At 34.1% G+C, this 20,942-nt stretch overlaps 1 protein-coding gene across 1 annotated transcript in view; it reads left to right on the plus strand.

Annotated features, from left to right (window-relative positions):
• Positions 1-20,942, plus strand: part of Adamts20 (ADAM metallopeptidase with thrombospondin type 1 motif 20) — a 147,511-nt gene that overhangs the window by 19,318 nt on the left and 107,251 nt on the right. The window contains exons 4-6 of the mRNA XM_026401433.2: positions 12,513-12,772; positions 19,596-19,679; positions 20,383-20,507. Coding sequence (XP_026257218.2) covers positions 12,513-12,772; positions 19,596-19,679; positions 20,383-20,507 — 469 coding nt within the window. The remainder of the gene's footprint in view (positions 1-12,512; positions 12,773-19,595; positions 19,680-20,382; positions 20,508-20,942) is intronic.

Raw genomic sequence — 20,942 nt, forward strand, 5'->3', positions numbered from 1 at the left:
GTGGTATTCATTCTTTTCAATAATTAAATTCCTCCATTTTTTGGTACAATTAACATGCACAGTTTTAATTACTAATAAAGGCAATCAATTAATGGCCTAAAATTAGCTACTAATCATCATTTTGTTAGTAAAAGTGAAGAGTTGTGAATGTAATTAGTGAAATGTCATCCGAGGTGTTTTTTTTTTTCCTTCCCAATTCACACATTGTTCAGAAATACTTTCAGGGTTTTCTTTATTCTAATCAGCACACCTTCAGGAGAATCCTTCAAACAGGTGGGCCTACGGATTTAGCACATGAGCTAATGTGATTAAATGGAGAAGGAAAAGTGATTTCTTTTTTTTTGTTGTTTTTCTATGGATGGTTTTAATTTGTCATGAACCTAACGTGTTACAATTCATAGTGGCTTCAGCCTTGATGAATTAGATTAAATTGTTTCCAAGGCCAGTATTCACTGTGTGTCTTGAAGTCATACAAATTAAATTTGGTAGCCAGACCTAGCCATTGTGTATACCAGGTTCTTAGATGTCAGATATACTCTAAGTAAAAAATCCAGGGGAAATATCAAAGCAAGCAAATAAGAAACTCCACAGTATAAAAAAAATATCAAACAAAAATCCCACACACATCACCACCCAAACAAAATAAAATAAATAAAACTGAAGGGGAATGAAAAAAGTCTCTGAATTATGTTGAGTATAATTCTTTATTGCTTGTCCTCCAAGGGCCAATCAAGAGACTTTGTGATCCCCAACCCCTGCCCCACATCTGAATGTCTTGGGGATAGGAAGGAGGATCAAATGTGAGTGAAAAGTGAAATGTCTTTAAATGAGTTTTTAGGATGTTGACTGATTTTTAAATTTCTGTGTTTTTCTTGAATTTTTCTAAATTTATTTGTTCATATAGTTATTGAGTACTTAATATTACAAAGTATATGAAAATTGATTAGAAAAGGGATGTAGACAAGAGAACATAGCATTTTGCATCTTCAGAATCCTGATGTGTGGAGAGAAGAGTTACCCATTTATCACTTCAAGAGAGCAGGGTGCAGATGTGTGTGAAGTTCTGGGAGGTTGACAAGGCCACAGACCTGAAAGAACTCCAGGATTTCGCTGGCTATCCCATAGGCATTGGGGAAACAAACTTTAAAGCAAAGAAAACTCATGATCTTCTAAATAGATAGATAGATAGATAGATAGATAGATAGATAGATAGTATTACTCAATTGATATGGTGGCTTTTTTTTCCCAGATGGTTTTGGAGCAAATTATATTCTATGCTTGTATAATTATGCTGCAGTGAATCCAATGTCATGTATAACTGTCATGCACTAAAAATGATAGTTTTGGATTTGAATGAGAGGAGACTGAAGGGAGGGAGACTAAAATTGAAAAGAAGCAATCTGTCATCAAAGGATTGAAATATCAAACAAGTAAAGTGCACATTAAAAAGCAAATTGAAGATAATTTCCTTAAGCATTTTCAAAACTTTAATAAATTTTTAAAGATTTTTATTTGTGAGTAATCTATTTGCATATTTCTGTGAATTTATGAGGATTCCTTTTTCTTTTTTTCTTTTTTAATTTATTTTTAAAAATAAATGACAGCAGAATGCATTACAATTCTTATTACACATATACAGAATAATTTTTCATATCTCTGGTTGTATATAAAGTATGTGGACACCAATTCGTGTCTTCATGTATGTACTTTGGATAATGATGTCCATCACATTCACCATCCTTGCTAATCCCTTGCCATCCCACCTCTGCCTTATCTAGAATTCATCTATTCCTCCCATGCTCTCCCTCTCTACCCCACTATGAGTCAGTCTTCTTTCAATAAAATTATATTTTTGTGAAGATTATTTCCCTTTCCTTTGAAGATAATAATTTAATCAGCATCTGTCTGGGGGAAATCCAGATGGTTTTAGTTCAGCAGAGGCTACAGTGCACTTATATGTAGGACCACCTGTTTGAAGGATTCTCCTGAAGGTACACTGATTAGAATAAAGAAAGCCCTGCAAGTATTTCTGAACAATGTGTGAATTGGGAAGGAAAAATGCACTTAGTAAGCTGGAAGTCAGGAAACAGAGTTTGAGTTCTGAGTTTGAGACCTACACCTCTCTGGTTGTAGCAAGAGTAGGAAATAGTTGAGAATTTAATCTGTTTCCTTTAATTTATTTTTAATTAATTAATTAATTAATTTTTAATATATTTTTATTTACTTATTTATTTTTATGTGGTTTTGAGGATCAAACCCAAGACCTCATGCATGCAAGGAAAGCTCTCTATCACTGAGCTACAATCCCAGCTCCCATTAATTTATTTTAAAAAATATATTTTTTTTTACTTGACATATAGTAATTGTATATATTTATGAGGTACAGAGTGATATTTCTGTACATGTACAGAATGTGCAATGATCAGGTTAGGATAATTGGCATATCTTTTACCGTAGACACTTATTATTTCTTTGTGTTGAGAGCATTCAAAATTCTCTCTACTAGCTGTTTTGAAATATTCAATTAATTGTTAACCATTATAGTTATTTTAGTGTGCTGTAGAATATTAGAAGTTATTCCTCCTCACCAGCTACAACACTGTACCCACTAACAATGCTCTTTTCATCCCCCTCCCCATCCTAGGCTCTGGTAACTGTTTTATTCTCTACTTCTATGAAGTCAACTTTTATGTTTCCACATGTGAGGGAGAGCATGTGGTATTTGTCTTTCTGTGACCATTTCACTCAGCATCTTGTCCTCCAGTTCCATCCACATTGCTGCAAATGGCAGGAATTCATTCTTTTCATCTAGGGCCATATCACCCTGGATACTCTCAGATCTGGCCAGTTTCCTTCTTAAATGAATGCCACAATTTGATAATTTACAGCTATAGAAACCAAGTGATTACTGGAAACGATGAGGGGAGGTGTCATAAGGACACTGAGTATCCATAGGGCAGTGAACACACATGCTCCTTGCAAAAGGCACTTTGGTAATGTGGGACCAGTATTGGCAGATCTTTTATGTTTTATAGAGTAGTTAAAAATCTAGATTTTTTTTTTTTTGGAGGAGGTACCAAGGATTTAACCCAGGGATGCTTGACTACCTAGCCACATTCCTAGTCCTATTTATTTATTTATTTATTTATTTATTTATTTATTTATTTATTTAGCTATCTATTTATTTTTGAGACAGGGTCTTGCTAAATTTCTTAGGGTCTCACTAAATTGCTGAGGCTGGCCCTGAAATTTTGATCCTCCTGCCTCAGTCTCCCAAGTGGCTGGAATTACAGGCATGTGCTACTACACCTTGTGGTTAGACTTTTTTAAAAATGAGAGCTGAACATGGTTTGTTAGACACCAGTTTGTAATCTCTTAATGATTTCTGAAATCATTGCCTTTTATAGCATTTTAAAAATTTATTGGCCAAGAAGGTGTCATTACAGAAGGATTGTAAACATGACTATCACCATGGCTGATATTTTGAACTAATAACTTGTTAATGGTGTTTTCAAGGGTCAGCTCAAGCTCTACATATACAGAGAGATGAGGATAGATATCTCATTCTCCTGCTCACTGTTTTACTGCAATCTGCTCTCTCAAAGGTCACATGGGACTTTGACCTTCTACTTGTCAAGAGCAATACTCTTAGTCTTACTGTTACTGTTTGGGGAGTACATTTCCCAACTCTCAGTCAACTTCCCCTAATTGAGTTTCCATTTCTTTAGGTTCTCGGATATGTTTTATTTTCATCTTTGCTTCTCTGCTTTCTAATTATTCCTCAAATTTCTCTTGCTGGTTGTTATTTTTTTCATTTTATGAGTTAAGCATTGTTTTGTTGTTGTTGGTGTTTTGTTTTGTTTTTTATTTTTGGTACCAGGGAATGAACTCAGGGGTACTCAATCACTGAGCCACATCCTCAGTCCTATTTTATATTTTACTTAGAGACATGGTCTCACTGAGCTGCTCAGCCCCTCGCTTTTGCTGAGTCTGGCTCTGAAAACTCTATCCTCCTGCTTCAGCCTCCTGCCCCAGGGATAACATGAGTGTACCACCATACCTGGCTAAGCATTTTTTAAAGTGCTCTTCTTGGCCACCATTTTAAACCGTTTTTTATATTTATTTTTATTTATCAAAACATCTGAAGCTGAGGATGAGCATGCCTTACAGTTATAGGATCAACTGATAAATATAAAACTTCATTTTATATTTATATTTATTTATTTGTTTATGATTTATTTTTTCTGCCTTCCAAATTTTAACTACTATTTGGACAATACATAATTTTTGAAAATGCTTTAACTTTAGTTCCTGTTTTAAGATTAAGCCTTGGGTGTACAAACTGCAAGATGCTCATGTTTTTTGGATGTCCCAGGGGCCTCTAGGGTCAGCACAGCAGAGCCTGAAGCCACTCTCCCTCTTCTAGCTCCCAATTCAGCCACATGCCCAAGAAGAAGCCTTTTTTCTTTTGGTGCCCAAGTTTCTGTTTAAGCCCAGCAAAGGCTATAATGGAAACTTAACAGGTACACCTTGTATTAAGAAAAGATCCTACTCTACTAACCTGAAAAGATTTATTTATATTTTAATGACAAACTATTTGCCTCAATCATTTGGATATCCCTTTTTGCTTTGTTTGTTAATCAGTATTCCGTAGCGCATGAGAGTAGTTCATTTTCTTACAGTGGCTATTCTTCAGTCTTATTGTTACAGTCATGTTCTTGAGTTAAAATTTGTTCCAAACAAACAAAATTATACATGATGAAATTTGACCTGATCAGGTTTTAAGGTTAGGAATCCTATGAAGTAGAACTACTTCACTTATACAGCCACACATACCCTTTCTTTCTTCAAAGTCGAATCTCATTGATCCTGTATCTGTGATGCATGCTCATCCTCAGCTTCCAGATGTTTTCTATCTGAGGTAAAACCTAGAGGTGGTGTGAGTATTGGTTCCATGTGTAGAGGGTTATCCTATTAGCTGACCTGTTGTGCCAGTTGTGTGTTCTTCTTGCCATTACAGTGAATGTACTATTACATTATTAATAATATATTCCAAAGAGAAGGATCAGTTTGCCTGTATGTGGTACTCATTTTGCATTGCCATTATTTTTTCTGTGGCAATAATCACTAGAGCTTTCTAGTTTCATTTCATTTATTTATGAAATCTTATGTTATCTAGTTTTACTTTTAATAAAGTTAAAGATTCTCAACTAGGGTGAATTATGTGAAATGGACAAATGACTAAGAGAACCAATATGATATAAACCAGAGAGTTTACTTATGTAGTCCTCAGCTGCTGTGAAAACAGTAGTTCTTTCCAGGAAGGACTACGTGGTTATTCTGAAGAATTAATATAACAAGTTTCTTTTCAAATTCCCTTCTTTGTATTAGGATTATATATTTCATTTATTAAACTAGAGAAGGTTTTGTGGCAGACATAAGGGTTCACTGTTTTCTAGTTTGGAAGGCAAGGGTTTTTTCCTTAACATTTTTTTCCTATTAGCCCAGAAATGAATAGGAGAGGATTTTGAATCTTGAGATATGAAAGAAGCTTTTATACTGATAACCCCTAATCAAAGAGTAAACTATTCCAGTATCTTGAATATAATGGTGTCAAACCACTTTTTGTAGTTCTGTTAAGATTTGATTGGCTTCCACTGTTTGTAAAGTTAGCATTTCTTGCTCACTGCTAGGAAGACTGATGATTTCTGTCATCTTGTTGATCAAATCTACTGTTGAGAAGGGATTGAAATTACTGACCCTTTGAAATATACTGTGCTCCTATTTTTCTGTTGTACCTCCATTAAGAATGTTTCTATCCTTGCTTTAAATTGGTTTACATCTTGTTTTGAAATTTGCATATAGGATTTTTAGTTATTCTGCAACATGGTTTCTGTGAGTTTTCACTTGATAGCAATGTAAGCCTCCACTATGAGAATTGAACACATTTCCATTTATATATTCTTAAGTGCTCATTCTTTGTGATTGGTCTACCAATTTGCATTTCTTTTTCCTTCATCTATTTTTGTACTCTTAGTCCCTTATTTTTTTTTTGCTTTTGCAGAGACATAGTGTGTCTTTTTTCAAATGTAAAAAAATCCCTTTGCTCTAAATATGAGTTATTTAAATTCTTAGGGTGCTCTTCATTTATAGAAATTATATATATATATATATATATATGTATTTATATATGTATAAATACATACATATATATAGTGGAGTCATCAATTTTTAGCACTTTTACTAACTGTGCATTATTATAGATTCTTGCTTTAACTAAAAACTGCTATTCAATTGTTTTATAATTAGTGTCTTATTCATTTTCCTATGGTTAATGTACCTGACATAATTTTGCAAGATTTACATTGTGGACTTTAGAATCTGTGGCATAGAATATTTCACAACTTAGTGTATATAATTACACTACCTTGCATTGTTTTTAAACATAATATGCCTCTATTATTCCACCTACCAGTTTTAAGATTCTGTTCTATGCTCCTTTAAAGTAAAAAGTAACATTTTATTTTATTTTCACCACATTCTTCACATCAGCTTGAACTATATTATGCATATGATAACTACTGGGTAAATAGTTGACAAATGGGTACCAAAATAACTTTTCTGCTTATAGACAAGTGTGTAAGATGAGAATCATTGAGAAGGTGCTTTGAGGCCTTGTAGAGGGGGTACCCAGCTCAGCTTGAATGTCAGGAAAGACTTACTTGAGAAAATAATTTATTATCTGAGACTCTAAAGATGAGTAAGAATTAGTTAGGGAAAGGGAGGGAGTGGGAAGCATCTTGTATGGCAGAAACAGCATGTGCAAATATCTATAGAGATGAGGCAGTGCTTACCCAATTAAGGAAGCTAAAGGTGGTTGATTAAGGCAAAATATGGGACTCTGGGAGATGGCAAGTTGATATAACACTGCAAAGGTAAGCAGAAGAAAGCTCATGAAGGTCTGTGTAAGCCTCATTGGGGGACTTGGGTTTTATTTCTACAGCTGTCCAGCAGGTATTGCGAGTAGTTCCAGCAAGGGTCCTGGTATAGGGGCTGATTACCGTTTGCCCTGACTTGTCCTTTACCAATCCCTGTTGTTGGAGGCAGTGGTCCAGTCAGCCAGATCTACCCTGCCAGTGGGGTCAGGGCAATGCTTGTAGCTATGAACAAAGAGAGGATGGGAATAGGTACCCAGGGAATTGTGGAAAGTTAGTGAATAGATGCTGGTCAAATAAAACCAAAACATGAACAAACACAAGATGGGCAGTTAAGATACTGAAATTGTAAGAACTTTTGGGGATACATTTGAGCAAAAGGAGATGTGAGTCATTGATAAGAGATTCAGAAGGAATGGGATATTTTTGACAAATGGATTAACAGTTAAACTTTATTTGTATTTAGGGAGACAAAACTATGTAGGGGATTGAGATATTTAGAAATAAAATACACTCTGTGGTAAAGGAAAGAACTAGTAAAATTCTCAGTGCAAAACTGACTAGGATTTTCATGCAACTTATTTCTCCATTATCATGATTTGAATAATTTGCCATATAATCTCTCAAATTGGGATTATCTGATGACCACTTCTCAAAGCCTATTGATTAAACAATTTAAAGTAAACTTTTTAAAGAAAAATAATAGAAAATTATGATTGCGACATTGCTAATGTTCCTTCGAAAGCCTTACAAAGGGAGTTTGCAAGTGAGAGGCCAGAAATGTAAACTTCTTTAAGTTTATGGTGAATTCACCTGAACACTTAGGACATTGTAAATCACAATACTGGCTTTGACTTCAGAGGAAGCACTATGGTTTAAACTTCTTGAGAATGTGGGAGATAAAAGAGCATTTATTCTGTGACACATGACCACTGTGCCTCATTGTCCTGCCGGCACACATAACGGAAGTAGCTGGAATTTCTTGTGTGTAACATTAATGAGAGTTATTTGGGAGTTTCCTGTATTGCCATCTTTCTTCAAGGCCACTGAATGAATGAACAGCACCAGATTGATCTCAAATCTTTATCCAAAGTAGAGCTGCAAGCTTTTATATTCCAGTCCTGGCTCAGCTCTGTGTTTCCGTAATGCAGGGAGGACGAAAGCCCATATTTTTGTGAATATGACTAACTAGTTCCCTCTTTTAGTCTTTTAGGAAGCAGCTTTTCCCATGACTCTGGTTACTAAATTCTCAACGTTCTGCATGTATTACTACATGTGACCTTTGGAAGAGTCATGTGATGTGGTATTTAGCTGTAATAATTGATGTTGAGGAAATCTGAATTCATTTCTTTGTTATGCCACTTAGCTGGTGGCTCTCGAAATTTCACTTAACTTGTATCACATGTCTTTTTTAAAATGGGCACAGTAATAGTAGCTGACTCAGTGACGCTGGCAAGAGTGATGATGTCATGATTCTTTTATGCTTCAAGTTTTAGCTGGCCAAAGGAAAGTCTTCTCCACATTTATTACTAGAAGGCACTCTAACTTAAGAAAATCTTTGAAATAGAGTATTATAAAGTAATTTATAAACTATAAGCCCTAATTCTAAAGTAGTGGCTGAGATTTCTAATGATATCAAAAAATCATAGGGAACTATAGGTTTTCATGGTTTTTGTTTTTTAATGCCACTGATTTAAAATATAAGTATGTTACAGATTTATATCTTATTAGCTATATTACCATAGTCAGGGAGTGTATTTACCCTCCCTGTTCCTCATTTTCCTGCTTTATAAAATAAGAATAATAACAGTGCTTATTTCATAGAGGTTTTGCTAACATGTAAAGTGTGCCAGTACATGGTAGGTAATAAACTCTTTGTTGGTATTATGTGTATTATTATTGTTAGTATTAGTCTTAATAAGAAAACTCAAAAACTTAAAACTCTGTGAAGACATGTTAGATTTCACAATAAAATGATGTGGTCATTTTATTCCAAGGAACCCTCAGTTTTTTGAGCTGTAGGGCATTCAACAAGTGATTTCAAATGTTGACAGACTAAAATATATGTCCTTGGATTTTATGCCCCAATTTTAAAAATGACTGGCTATATGCTGTTGGAGAAGGGAAAATATTTTTTCTCCATCTGGTCAAATGCATAGCACTCTTATCAATTCCAGTCTATATATAGATAGAAAAGTCGAAGGTAATTTATCTTTTAACTGCTTCTATTGTACATCACATTAGTATTTTCCCTACCGTGAATTCTGGACTGATAAACTCTTTTTATTTTCTTCCTCTGTGTATTCCTTTCTTACATCTCCCTCCCTCTCTATCCTTCTGGTTTCTAACTCCATTCTCCATTTTCCTTTCTTTATCCTAACCCTGTTTTCTATTTCCCATGAACATTTATTGAGCACTTAGAACAGATTGCCCAACAGTTTTCTCAGTTTTTAAGGAATTTACAGTTTGGTGGTGGCGATTGTGATAGTGACTGTGTTTAGTGGTGAGCTGATGAGAAATGGAACTCGGACTTAATCTTATGTCCATGTTCTAATGAAAATCTGTTTATCTCATCTTAATAAGGATGAGAAAAAAATGAATATTTCTAAAAGTGAACATTTTTTGACATAAATAAAATATGACTGGGAGAGACAATAAATTGATAACAGCAGAACTATTTGAGGGGCTCTTTGTGTCTAATTTTGCATTCTTGATTCTAAGAGTGTTCTGAGAAAGACCTGTATGAGTTTAAAGAAAAGGTCACTACAAGAGGAGCAGTTCAATGAACATTTTGAAGGAGAAATGGCAAAATGTGGCAACTAGAATCTAAGTATGAGGGGAAGGTGAAAGAGTCCATGATGGTGTACAGGTTTGAGTGTGAATCATGGGCACTGGGAGGCTTCATTCACAATAGAAATAGGGGAACTGGTAACGGGAGAGGAAAATGATGAATTTAGTTACATATGTGCTAACTGTTAGGTGGCAATAGGACTTCTATTCACATTATCATTAACAAATTTTGGTAGTTTGTATTATCATTAATTTCTAATATTCTTCTGGCATTATAAGTCTATATTGTATAAGTATTATAATCACTGATTTAATTTTTAAGGATTTTATGTTCGAGCAGGCAGATTATCATTTTTCCATGACATGCATGATCTTGCATTTTGGTTTGGTCTAAATTAGTTTTGGGTCATAATACACTGGTTATTAATAAAGGAGGAGACATCATTTTAACATTTGACTTAATGGAACAGAAATAGAAAGGAGAACATTGCATAGAAGTGATGTAACTGAGCATGGTAGTGCATGCCTGTAATCTGAGCAACTTGGGAGGCTGAGGCAGGAGAATTGTAAGCCCAAGGTCAGCCTCAGCAACTTAGTGAGACCCTGCCTCAAAATAAATAATAAAAAGTACTGGAGGATGTATTTCAGTGATAAAGTATCTCCAGACTCCATCCCAGTACCCCTTCCCCCCCAAAATGAGTGATATAATTGAATTGGCAAGTATATTTGGAGTAATGACTTATATAGGGTATTTGTAAAGGTTACCTAGTCATTTGCTATACTACTTTTGTATAAGTACCAAGGAAATGTAATATAATTAAATATTAATCTACAAAATATTAATAGGTGCTGTTTTATAAATAAAATTTTATTTCTTAAATTATAATGACAAAACAAGTTAAGTTAAAGGGCATTGAGATATTAAGGAAATTATTATTTTTTTAATTGATTTTTTAAAAAATGCAGCAATAAGAAACAACAAAATCATAGAATTTGCAGGGAAATGGATGGCATTAGAGCAGATTATGCTAAGTGAAGCTAGCCAAGCCCTAAAAAACAAATGCCAAATGTCTCCTTTGATATAAAGAGAGCAACTAAGAACAAAACAGGAAGGAAGAGCATGAGGAAAAGACTAACTGTAAACAAAGACGAATGGGGGGAGAGAAAGGGAGAGAGAACTGAAAGGATTTGCAAATGGTAGGAGACCTTCAATGATACACAAAAGTATAAGAGGTTATGATGGGCAAGGGGGAGGGGGGAAAAAAGGGAGAGAATTGAACAACAGCTGAGGAGGCAGAGAGGGAAGGTGGGAGGGGAGGGGAGGGGGGATAGTAGGGGTTAGGAAAAGTAGCAGATTAAGACAGTCACTAATATGCCATTATGTAAAAATGTGAGTATGTAACAGATGTGATTCTGCTATCTGTATTTGGGGTAGAAATGGGAGTTCAAAACCCAATAGAGTCAAATGTATGAAAGATGATTTATCAAGAGCTCTGTAATGTTTGGAACAATCAATAAAAAAAAAGGAAAAAAAATATGTGTATGTATAAATAGAAAATCTGTAAATAGAAAAAGCGCGGGAGCATCCTCTGTAGTGCAATAATATTTGCACGAGAAAAGGAAATGCAAGATAGCTTGAGATTTTTACTGTGTAAATCTTTTTACAAACAGAACTTTTACTTGCGTGGGTTTTAAACAATAAAAATTTAGACTCTTAAAAAAAATAAAAAATAAAAAAATAAATGACAGTGGAATGCATTACAATTCTTGTTCCACGTATCCAGCATAATTTTTCATCTCTGGTTGTATATAAAGTATGTTGACACCAAGTCGTGTCTTCATACATGTACTTTGGATAATGATGTCTATCACATTTCACCATCCTTGCTAATCCCCTGCCCCTACCCTTTCCCTCCCACCCCTCTGCCCTATCTAGAATTCATCTATTCCTCCCTTGCTCCTCCTCCCTACCCCACTATGAATCAGCCTCCTTAGAGAAAACATTCCGCATTTGTTTTTTTGTGATTGGCAAACTTCACTTAGCATTATTTTCTCTAACGCCATCCATTTACCTGCAAATGCCATGATTTTATTCTCTTTTATTGCTGAGTAAAATTCCATTGCATATATATGCCACATTTTTTAATCCATTCACCCATCCACTGAAGGACATCTAGCTTGGCTCCAATAGCTTTTCTATCCCTTCTCACCTACCTGCCCAGTATAGTCAATGTTAAAAGTTTGACATGTGTGCTTCCAGACATTTTTGGTTCATTATATAAATTTTTGAATAATACTTATATATTTTGAGAAATATTTTTTACAAGAATGGGAGCCAGTTTTACATGCTACTTACATTTTTAATTTATAAATGTGTCAGGGACATCTTTTCATTATCAAAACACATATACCTAATTCATCCTGCCTCATGTCTCATATTCCAGTATTCAACAATTTTATGTTGAGAATTGTTAATTTATATAGTTTTTAATGTGGTATCAGCTTTTAAAATTATAAGACCCTTTTTATTTTTCACTCAGTAATTAATAGATATTTTTGAATACTTAAAATTGTTAAAATAAGACATACATACAAATTTGTTAGTATATTCTGTAAAAATTTGAACATTTTGCAAACAGTTTGTTACTCTTTAATTTGTCTTTTTATTGTTTCATATTGGAGGCAGATGTGTAAGTATTAAATATTTTGGCTATTCACTTTTGTGAAATATCTTTAGTCCTGTCCAACTTTTAATAGCTCTATATTGTATTCTTTTTTTCCTCCCAGAAAATCAAATAAAGAAAACTTCTTTACGATTTCACAACTATAGCAACATGAATGAAGATCTTAATATAAGGAAGGAAAGAGTTCTCAGATATACTTTAAAAAATATATCATTAGAAGATGAAAGAAGTCAATTACATTCCAGGAATAAACGCTTTTTATCATACCCAAGATATGTGGAAGTTATGGTTACAGCTGATGCTAAGATGGTTCAGCATCATGGACAGAATTTGCAGCACTATGTACTAACCCTAATGTCAATTGTAAGTAACTTATTATTACTTTTATATTGCCTAAAGCACTTAATTTCTTTACATAATTAAAACAATGTGTTTTTTCCCCAAACTCTTCATGTACACAAATTGTACCTAGAAATTAGACTTCACTGAAGTTTAGCTTAGAAAGATATATACCAGGAATACTATTCTGTTACTTGTACAACTTTCTAAATATTTGAAAATGTGTGAAACCATTGATAGAAAATGCTTGAATTGTTCTTTACTGCATCACATGCATAGCTTCTGCCCTCTAGTGACAGGGAATATCCTTGTCACACTGATCTTTGAATCTGAATTTTAAAACTTGACCCTACTCAAGGGGAGAGTGTGTTATTTGTACTGTTGCTACATTCCCTAAATCAGAAATTTGGACAAACAATCTTTTAAGTTATAAATATGTTTTTAGGGATAAAGAGATAAATTATTGCCAGTAAAGCTATTTTAGCAATCTTGGAGTAAAGATCACAGTAGGTGTAAGAGTCTTTGATCTGATGTTAATTTCTCTGTTGAGCAATGTTGGTGCCATTGTTCATAGATTGAAGTTCTAATGCTAGTGAAAAGCACCAGTTCTCTGTGAGAGGCAGCTTCCTATATCACATGTATACATGTGTGTACAAATATAAACACACACTCGTCATACTTCCTGAAACATTCTTGAATTTGGGTAGTTGCTTTAGAGTTATTACTAAAAGCACCTCCTTTTATTGTCATGAGTATTCTGATTTAGTTGACAAATGATACGGTCACCTATTTATGCAGATTCAGATAATTTGAACATATACCACAGCTAGAAGTACACATAGAGGGAATTTAGACTCAGTTGGTTGAAAAGACTTGGTCAAGGCACATTTGTAGTACCTTGTCAATTTCCCTTAACCAGAAATTACCAGTTATATTTCTTGTAGCTTGAAGATCCTGAGAGTCTTATCATTTACTTACTATGACATTAAATTTTTATAATTATATCATGTTCTATGCTGCCTAAATGTAGTATCTACAAAGTGGGTGCTCAATGAACATTACTGAAAGAATTTATTAGTGAATAAAATTAAAGTAGTATTTTTCTCTGAATGTAGTACATTTTGGTAAACAAAAAACAAAGATGATCCAAAGTAATTTTCTGCAATTATATAATACAAAACTCATTTTGTCTATTGAAATCGAAATTTTTAAATGACACAGGGATATCTATAGATATTTATCCTGATGACATTTTTTTACACTTCTGAATCCAAAATAATTATTTAGGTGTGTCATTATAAATGTGAGTGTGATGTACTTAAAATCAAGAAATTCTAATGAGAACTAGATGTGGAGGATGTCAGTTTATAAAGTAGGAAATGGTACCAATTAAATAGAATATTGAAATCAACTTTGCAATTGAAATGGTTTAAGTAGTGACACTTATTAAGAAAATTGGGTTAAGGGGGATATTGAAGGAAAATATTAGATTTTACAAATGAAACAGTTTTTGAAGCTGGTAAGAGACAGATAACTGATGTCAGTACTTTGGAGAAACTTACTAGAAGAAGTAAAGGAACACAAGAATAATTTTGGAATATTTGCATGCATTTTTGGTGCTATCACCACCCTCAAAAATATTTATTTTGATTTTACATGCAAATCAATTAAGATCATCACTGTTAAGAAGATATTGTGAAGTTGGGGTTGTGGCTTGGTGGTAGAGAGCTTGCCTAGCATGTGTGAAGCACTGCGTTCAGTACTCAGCATCATATAAAAATAAATAAATAAAATAAAGGTATTGTGTCCATCTACAACAACAACAAAATGAAGATATTGTGGCATGTCATGAAGTAACTGAAGTTGGCTATGTGAGTTTTAAAGCAGAGTTCTTAGAGGGAGAAGCCAACGGTCTGACTTCATGGAGAGACCTGTGTCTGATTTTGCTTGGAATATCAGACCAATGCATGTATACAAGTTATTTCCTAGATTTTTAGTCCTACTAGAATGATAGCAGATTTTAGTTGAAGGTGGGATTTTTGTAGAAGCTGTCATCTGTTTTGCACTAAGTTTTCATTTACAGGGAAACAGATGCAGTAGGGTTGAGTAAAAGGGGAACATTCCAAATATAGGTGGAGTAGGAGGAAAAATTTAGGAGGGTCTCTCTTTTTTTTTTTAAGAGAGGGAGAGGGAGGGATTTTTTTTTAATATTTATTTTTTAGTTTTTGGTGGACACAACATCTTTATTTTATTTGTATGTGGTGCTGAGGATCAAACCTAGCCCCGCACATGCCAGGCGAGTGTGTTATTGCTTGAGCCACATCCCCAGCCCCAAGGAGGGTCTCTTTTTGAGGCTTTTTTTTCCTTTTCTTTCTTTCTTTTTCTTCTTCTTCTTTTTTTTTTTTTTTGTGTGTGTATGTCCGCTTTCTTACTCAGAGGCCAATTTTCAGGTGACTTCTAAATATCTGGGTTTGGTGCTTTCTTCATTTTTCTTTCATTGAAAGAATGTTCAAATGAGAATATAGAGAAGTCATGAGATTATAAGGTACTCTATACACATTGTTGTTTTATTGGTAACAAACCAATCACAGCTATATTCTTGGATATAAATAATGTTGAAGATGGAAGGCAACTTAGAAAAAAAATGAAACCTCTTACTGTTTGTGTGGGACTTTTAAAATTCTGGCATTGAAAGTCTCATAAAGTCTCTTTGCAAATCCTTCACACTTGGGCAAACTAAGTCAGTTGGTCACATATGCAGAGTTTATCAAATCTAGTCCAGCTTGTTTTATCTCTACTTGTGAAGTCCATTTCCAAAGTTTCTCTAAAGAGGTGAGAGGAATGCATCCTCCACTTAAGTGTCAACAGCTGTTTCTGGTTGAAGAAAGAACCATGCAGGTTTTGCATGTTTTCTTCCCATTATTTTGGAAGGCACTGATTACCTTATTCAAACATACATACTTGGATTATTGGTAATGTTCTGATTGGATCATCATAATTTAGGAAAATGTGATTGAGATTTGGAATGTGATAGTAAGCTATTTGAAGGAAAGCTCAAAGTACAGAAAAAGTTTTTATGCATTGAGTTCTACATTTAATGGGAAAGTGATTGAATTAAGCTAATGGACTATAGGCACAAAATTTAGAAAGAAGATCATTTACCTTTACCTATCCTGTACCAAGTAAACAAATGTGATATTTTGTTAAACTTTTTGACAGTTTAACAAAGTGTCTGAAAACAATGATATAGAAAAGTGAATGTGATTTAATTTACGTTTTAGAGTTCCATAATATTTTGTGAATATAGCTCATGGATCTCTATTTTTTCAAAGGGTATCTGTAATTAGCAGCACTGGGAAAGAACACAAATGTGTATGACTAGTGAAATAAGTATATTAAATGAGCAGTCATAGTCCAATCTTCTACTCTAAAGTTTTTATACTCATATTTGGACAACAGCATCAAGTTAAAATGGCATTTATAGATATTATTAAACTACCAAATTACATGTAAGCTAGAGCAATTATTTTCTTCGGCATGCTTATTTTGGTATTCAGTGATATTTTATTTAATATACCGGAGGTATTTACTATAGGCCAGAAAGCTTCACATGCCATTGTGTTTACTAAGGCTTACTTCACAATATTCACATTGTCACACACTTAATAATGTAAATTTAAGAAAAAATCATTTGAGCCTCAAGAATTCAAACGTAATTGCTATTATTAGAGGCATTTATTTCACTTGAATTATATTGAGTGTATATTTTTCAATTCCTTGGGTTCCTGATGTTTTCAGTAAGGGGAAAATTTCAGCCACACTAAAATAAAAACTGATCATGAAAATGGATGGAATTCAAAGGCATCATGTTAAGTAAAATAAGCCAGACACAGAAAGACAAGTATCACATGTTTCAGTCATATGTGGAAACCTAAAAAAAAAAAAAGAAAGAAAGAAAGAATAAAAGATGACCCTAAAAGAAAGAATCTACTTGGGGAGGAAAAGGGCACTGGGGGAAACAAGAGAGAGAGAGGAGCTTTAAAGTCAGACTGCCTAGGATGGAAATTGGGTTCTGTTGTTTACCAGTTGCCTAAACTTCAATACATTACTGAACTTCTCTGTATCTTAGTTTTTTTTACTTGTAAAAAGTACACTATAATAGTTTCTATCTCATTGAACTTTTTTTTAAATGAATGAATACATTTAAATTTACAACACATTTGGTGTGTAATAATCATTCAATATTTATTTTATGTATTTGTTCTTTACTTATTTATTGCTTATCATCTATGTACTTATTAGTAGTAGGGAACTAGTACACTGCCATCAAGACATTCTAATATAGGGCACTGGTGTTATGAATGAGAAAAGCACATTATTGTACATACTGATTCTAAAATTCTGTGAATACCAAATGAGCCATATGGCTACCCATTGATTAAATCATAGGTCAGTATTATTGAATAGAGTTACTCAGTGACAGTACCTTTAAACACCAAATGTAGTACAAGGTATACCTGTTGTGTATGAGCACACACAATCATGTTTTTCATTATTTGGGAAAAAAAGAGACTTTATAAATACTTTTGAGATATGTCATTTGCCCAGTAATTTGACTTAGAAAATACCTACTTTTAAACTCATAGTATCAAAGGAAGTCTCTAAAGCCAGACATATAGGTATGCTGGTTCTTATGGCAAATATATTTTTAAAAGTTGCATATAAAATGAATATTTATAAATCCAACTATACATTTCCACAGCTCTTATTTTAAAGTGAGCAATACTGCAGTGCTAACAGACCTTCTTGAAATCACGAATCATCTGACTCACTGCCTTAACTTACTGTCAACCCCACTGGGGCTACTACCACTGTTGCCAAAAATTGCTACCACCAGAGCCAAAGGCATTACTGCTGGTAAAGATGACAAACCTGTAAGTATTTGTGGCTGCACCATTACAACAATAAAGGTGCAGGAATGTGTATTTGTGCCCATGCTGACCCAGCAGTGTCAGCAGCTCCAGAGATGCTTTTGGCTCTGGTTCTGATAGTGGTATCTTTGGCACTAGAGGCATTGACAGCAGTCATGTTCATGTTATTATATATTGTGTAGAAGAAGTTTTGGCTGATGGAGTGAGGGTCCTGGTACCATTGCTTCTAGCAAACTAAGTTCTACAAAGTCAGGGACCATGTCCTCTTTTTATCTCCTGCAAACATTGCAAGGAGTAGATGCTGAACATTTGTTTATTAAAAACATGAGAGAAGTAGTATTCCCTGAAGCAGTTAGCTGTCTGGCTTGGGCAGTAGCTCATGAGAAGGTGATCTAGGCATCAGAGGCAGTTTTCACTGCACAGGTAGCTTGTGTCTAGACCGTGTGATGTCTCTGAAGGAGTACAAGGCAGAGGCATTGCCCGTGGAAGGCATTTCTTTTGCAGTGGTAACCTCTTTTTTTTTTTTAAATATGTTCTTCTTAGATATACATGACAATAGAGTATAATTTGATGTATTATATGTACATGGAGTATGACTTATTCTAATTAGATCCCATTCTTGTGGTGTACATGATGTGGAGTTACAGGGGTTGTTTATTCACATATGAACATAGAAAGTTATGTCATGTTCATTTCACTGTCTTCCCTATTCCCATCCCCCCTCCCTTCATTTCATTCCCCTTTGTCAATCCAATGAACTTCTATTCCCCCTCTCCCCTTATTCTGTGTGAGCATCTGCATATCAGAGAGAGCATTTGGCCTTTGGTTTTTTGGGCTTATTTCACTTAGCATGATAGTCTCTAGTTCCATCCATTTACTGGCAAATGCCATAATTTCATTCTTCTTTGTCACTGAATAATATTCCATTGTGTGTGTGTGTGTGTATCACATTTTCTTTATCCATTCATCTGTTGAAGGACACCTAGGTTGATCAGTGATAACCTCTTTGAGGGATATAAGAAAAGAATATGAATTTGGAAAGAGGATAACACCTTAATATAAATCACGAACTGAATCCATCCAGAGTGCCTCATAGATTTGCATGTCAGTCTTGGACAATTGAGGGTTAGATTCTAATTTACGTATGGACTCTTCTACAGCTATTTGTATGATTCTAGATGAATCTACCTCCATGTATTAAAGTAGTGTTAAATGTTAAAAATAATCAGAATTGAAAATATGCAACTATAGAAAAGAATATAAAATAAAACTACCAGAAAAGAATATGCCAAATTTACAATTTTATGGAATATTGTGGTCATTTAAACTGTAGATAAGACCCAGAATAAAGTGAATTTCTTGTTGAATCATCCCTAACAGTAGTTTCCAGAATCTATTATGCCATCAAATCACTTAGGATTTTGTTTAAAAGGGTTTTGAGAGTTTATATTTCTTACCAGTTCTAGGTGATGTGGATGCTACCAATACATGGACCAATCTCCGTAGCAAGGTTAGGATACTGGTTCTCAAACTTTTGTTTCACTATAGGGACTTTAAAAAGCGTCCTTAAAAAGAGCTGATGCCCATTTCACAGCCATAGAGATCCTAATTTAATTGATAAAGAATGTGACCTGAGGGCTGGGGCTGTAGCTTAGTGGCAGAGTACTTGCCTAGCATGTGTGAGGCACTAGGTTTGATCCTCAGCACCACATAGAAATAAACAAATAAAATAAAGGCATCTGTTCATCTATAGCTACAAAAAAAAAAAAAAAAGAACATGAGAATTTGTAAAAGTTCTCTAAGAGACTTCACTGTGCAGTGAAATTGGAGAATACATGCTCTAGGACTGGTTTCAATTTGTTTTGAGAAGAAATTTTCATTTTAGACATATAATCCTACTTTTTTTTTTACTTCAGGTTGCAGCAATCTACAAGGACTCAAGTATTGGAAATCTTATAAACATAGTAATTGTAAAATTAATTGTAATTCATAATGAACAGGTAAGGACAGATCTAAAATATGTAATTTTATTTATGGTAGTCTTTTTTTTGGCGGGGATGGGTTCCAGGGATTGAACTCAGGGGCACTTGGCCACTGGGCCACATCCCCAGCCCTATTTTTTGGATTTTATTTAGAGATAGGGTCTCACTGAGTTGCTTAGTGTCTCCCTGTTGCTGAGGCTGGCTTTGAACTCATAATCCTCTTGTCTCAGCCTCCCAAGATGCTTGGATTACAGGCATGCGCCAATGCACCTGGCTGTCGTAGTCTTTTAATAGGGTTTTATGTAGACCACAAAACTCTTATTAGAAATTTCTAAAAATTTACTTTAAAAACTTAATTTGAAGAGGAGTGATGTTACCCTTTTCTGTTGTGATGAATGGAAATAAAATGGGATAACAAAAGTGTTGAACTGAGCTAAGGAAGTAACAAAAATCAGTAAACAATTCATTTTTACAATCCTAATAATGAAGGATTTTGAATGTGTTAATTTTTAAAGTTATTTTGCTAATTAGATTCAATTTTGATAACAATGTTTTAGATGTTACTAAAATATATTTAAATAAAACTGAAGGAGAAATTATGCCACATGTTTATTGGAAAAGACTGTTTGATAAATTGTGTGGGTGCCAATAAGCTTGGGAGGAGAAGAGGGAGAATATAAATGTTTTGACATCATACTGAATCGCTTCTTATCTTGTGTAGGAAGGACCAGTCATCAGTTTTAATGCAGCTACCACATTACGCAACTTTTGTTTATGGCAGCAAACTCAGAATGTTCTTGATGATGCTCACCCTTCCCACCATGATACTGCTGTCCTTATCACCAGGTACAGTTTTGGAAATAACCCTTCCAACTGCAATTCTTTACTCTCTTTCCTGCATGATGACTGGTACTTCTCATTACTTTAATTCTTTGTCAATAATAAATGGAATTGATCCATGGAAACATAATAAAATAATCTTTTCTTTCAGACTAGAATGCTAGGTAGCTCCTTAGGAAATGAGCAATTTTAGGTTATTGAGTAATAGTTTAGTCTAAGCCAAAAACCTTATTACATCAAAGACAGAATGAGAGAATTAATAATAATATCTGGAAATTAATAGGAATAATATCTGAAAATAAACCTAAATTAACCAGGGTAGGTTTTATTTGTTTCCTTATTGATGTTTCAGTTGCTTGTGAGAAAATAGTGTCTAAATTTATTTGATTGTCCCCTTTTTGGATTACCTGTACTTTTTTCTTTCTATTTGTCTATATATCT

This window comes from Urocitellus parryii, chromosome 5 (assembly GCF_045843805.1).
Source record: "Urocitellus parryii isolate mUroPar1 chromosome 5, mUroPar1.hap1, whole genome shotgun sequence".
Taxonomy (NCBI): domain Eukaryota; kingdom Metazoa; phylum Chordata; class Mammalia; order Rodentia; family Sciuridae; genus Urocitellus; species Urocitellus parryii.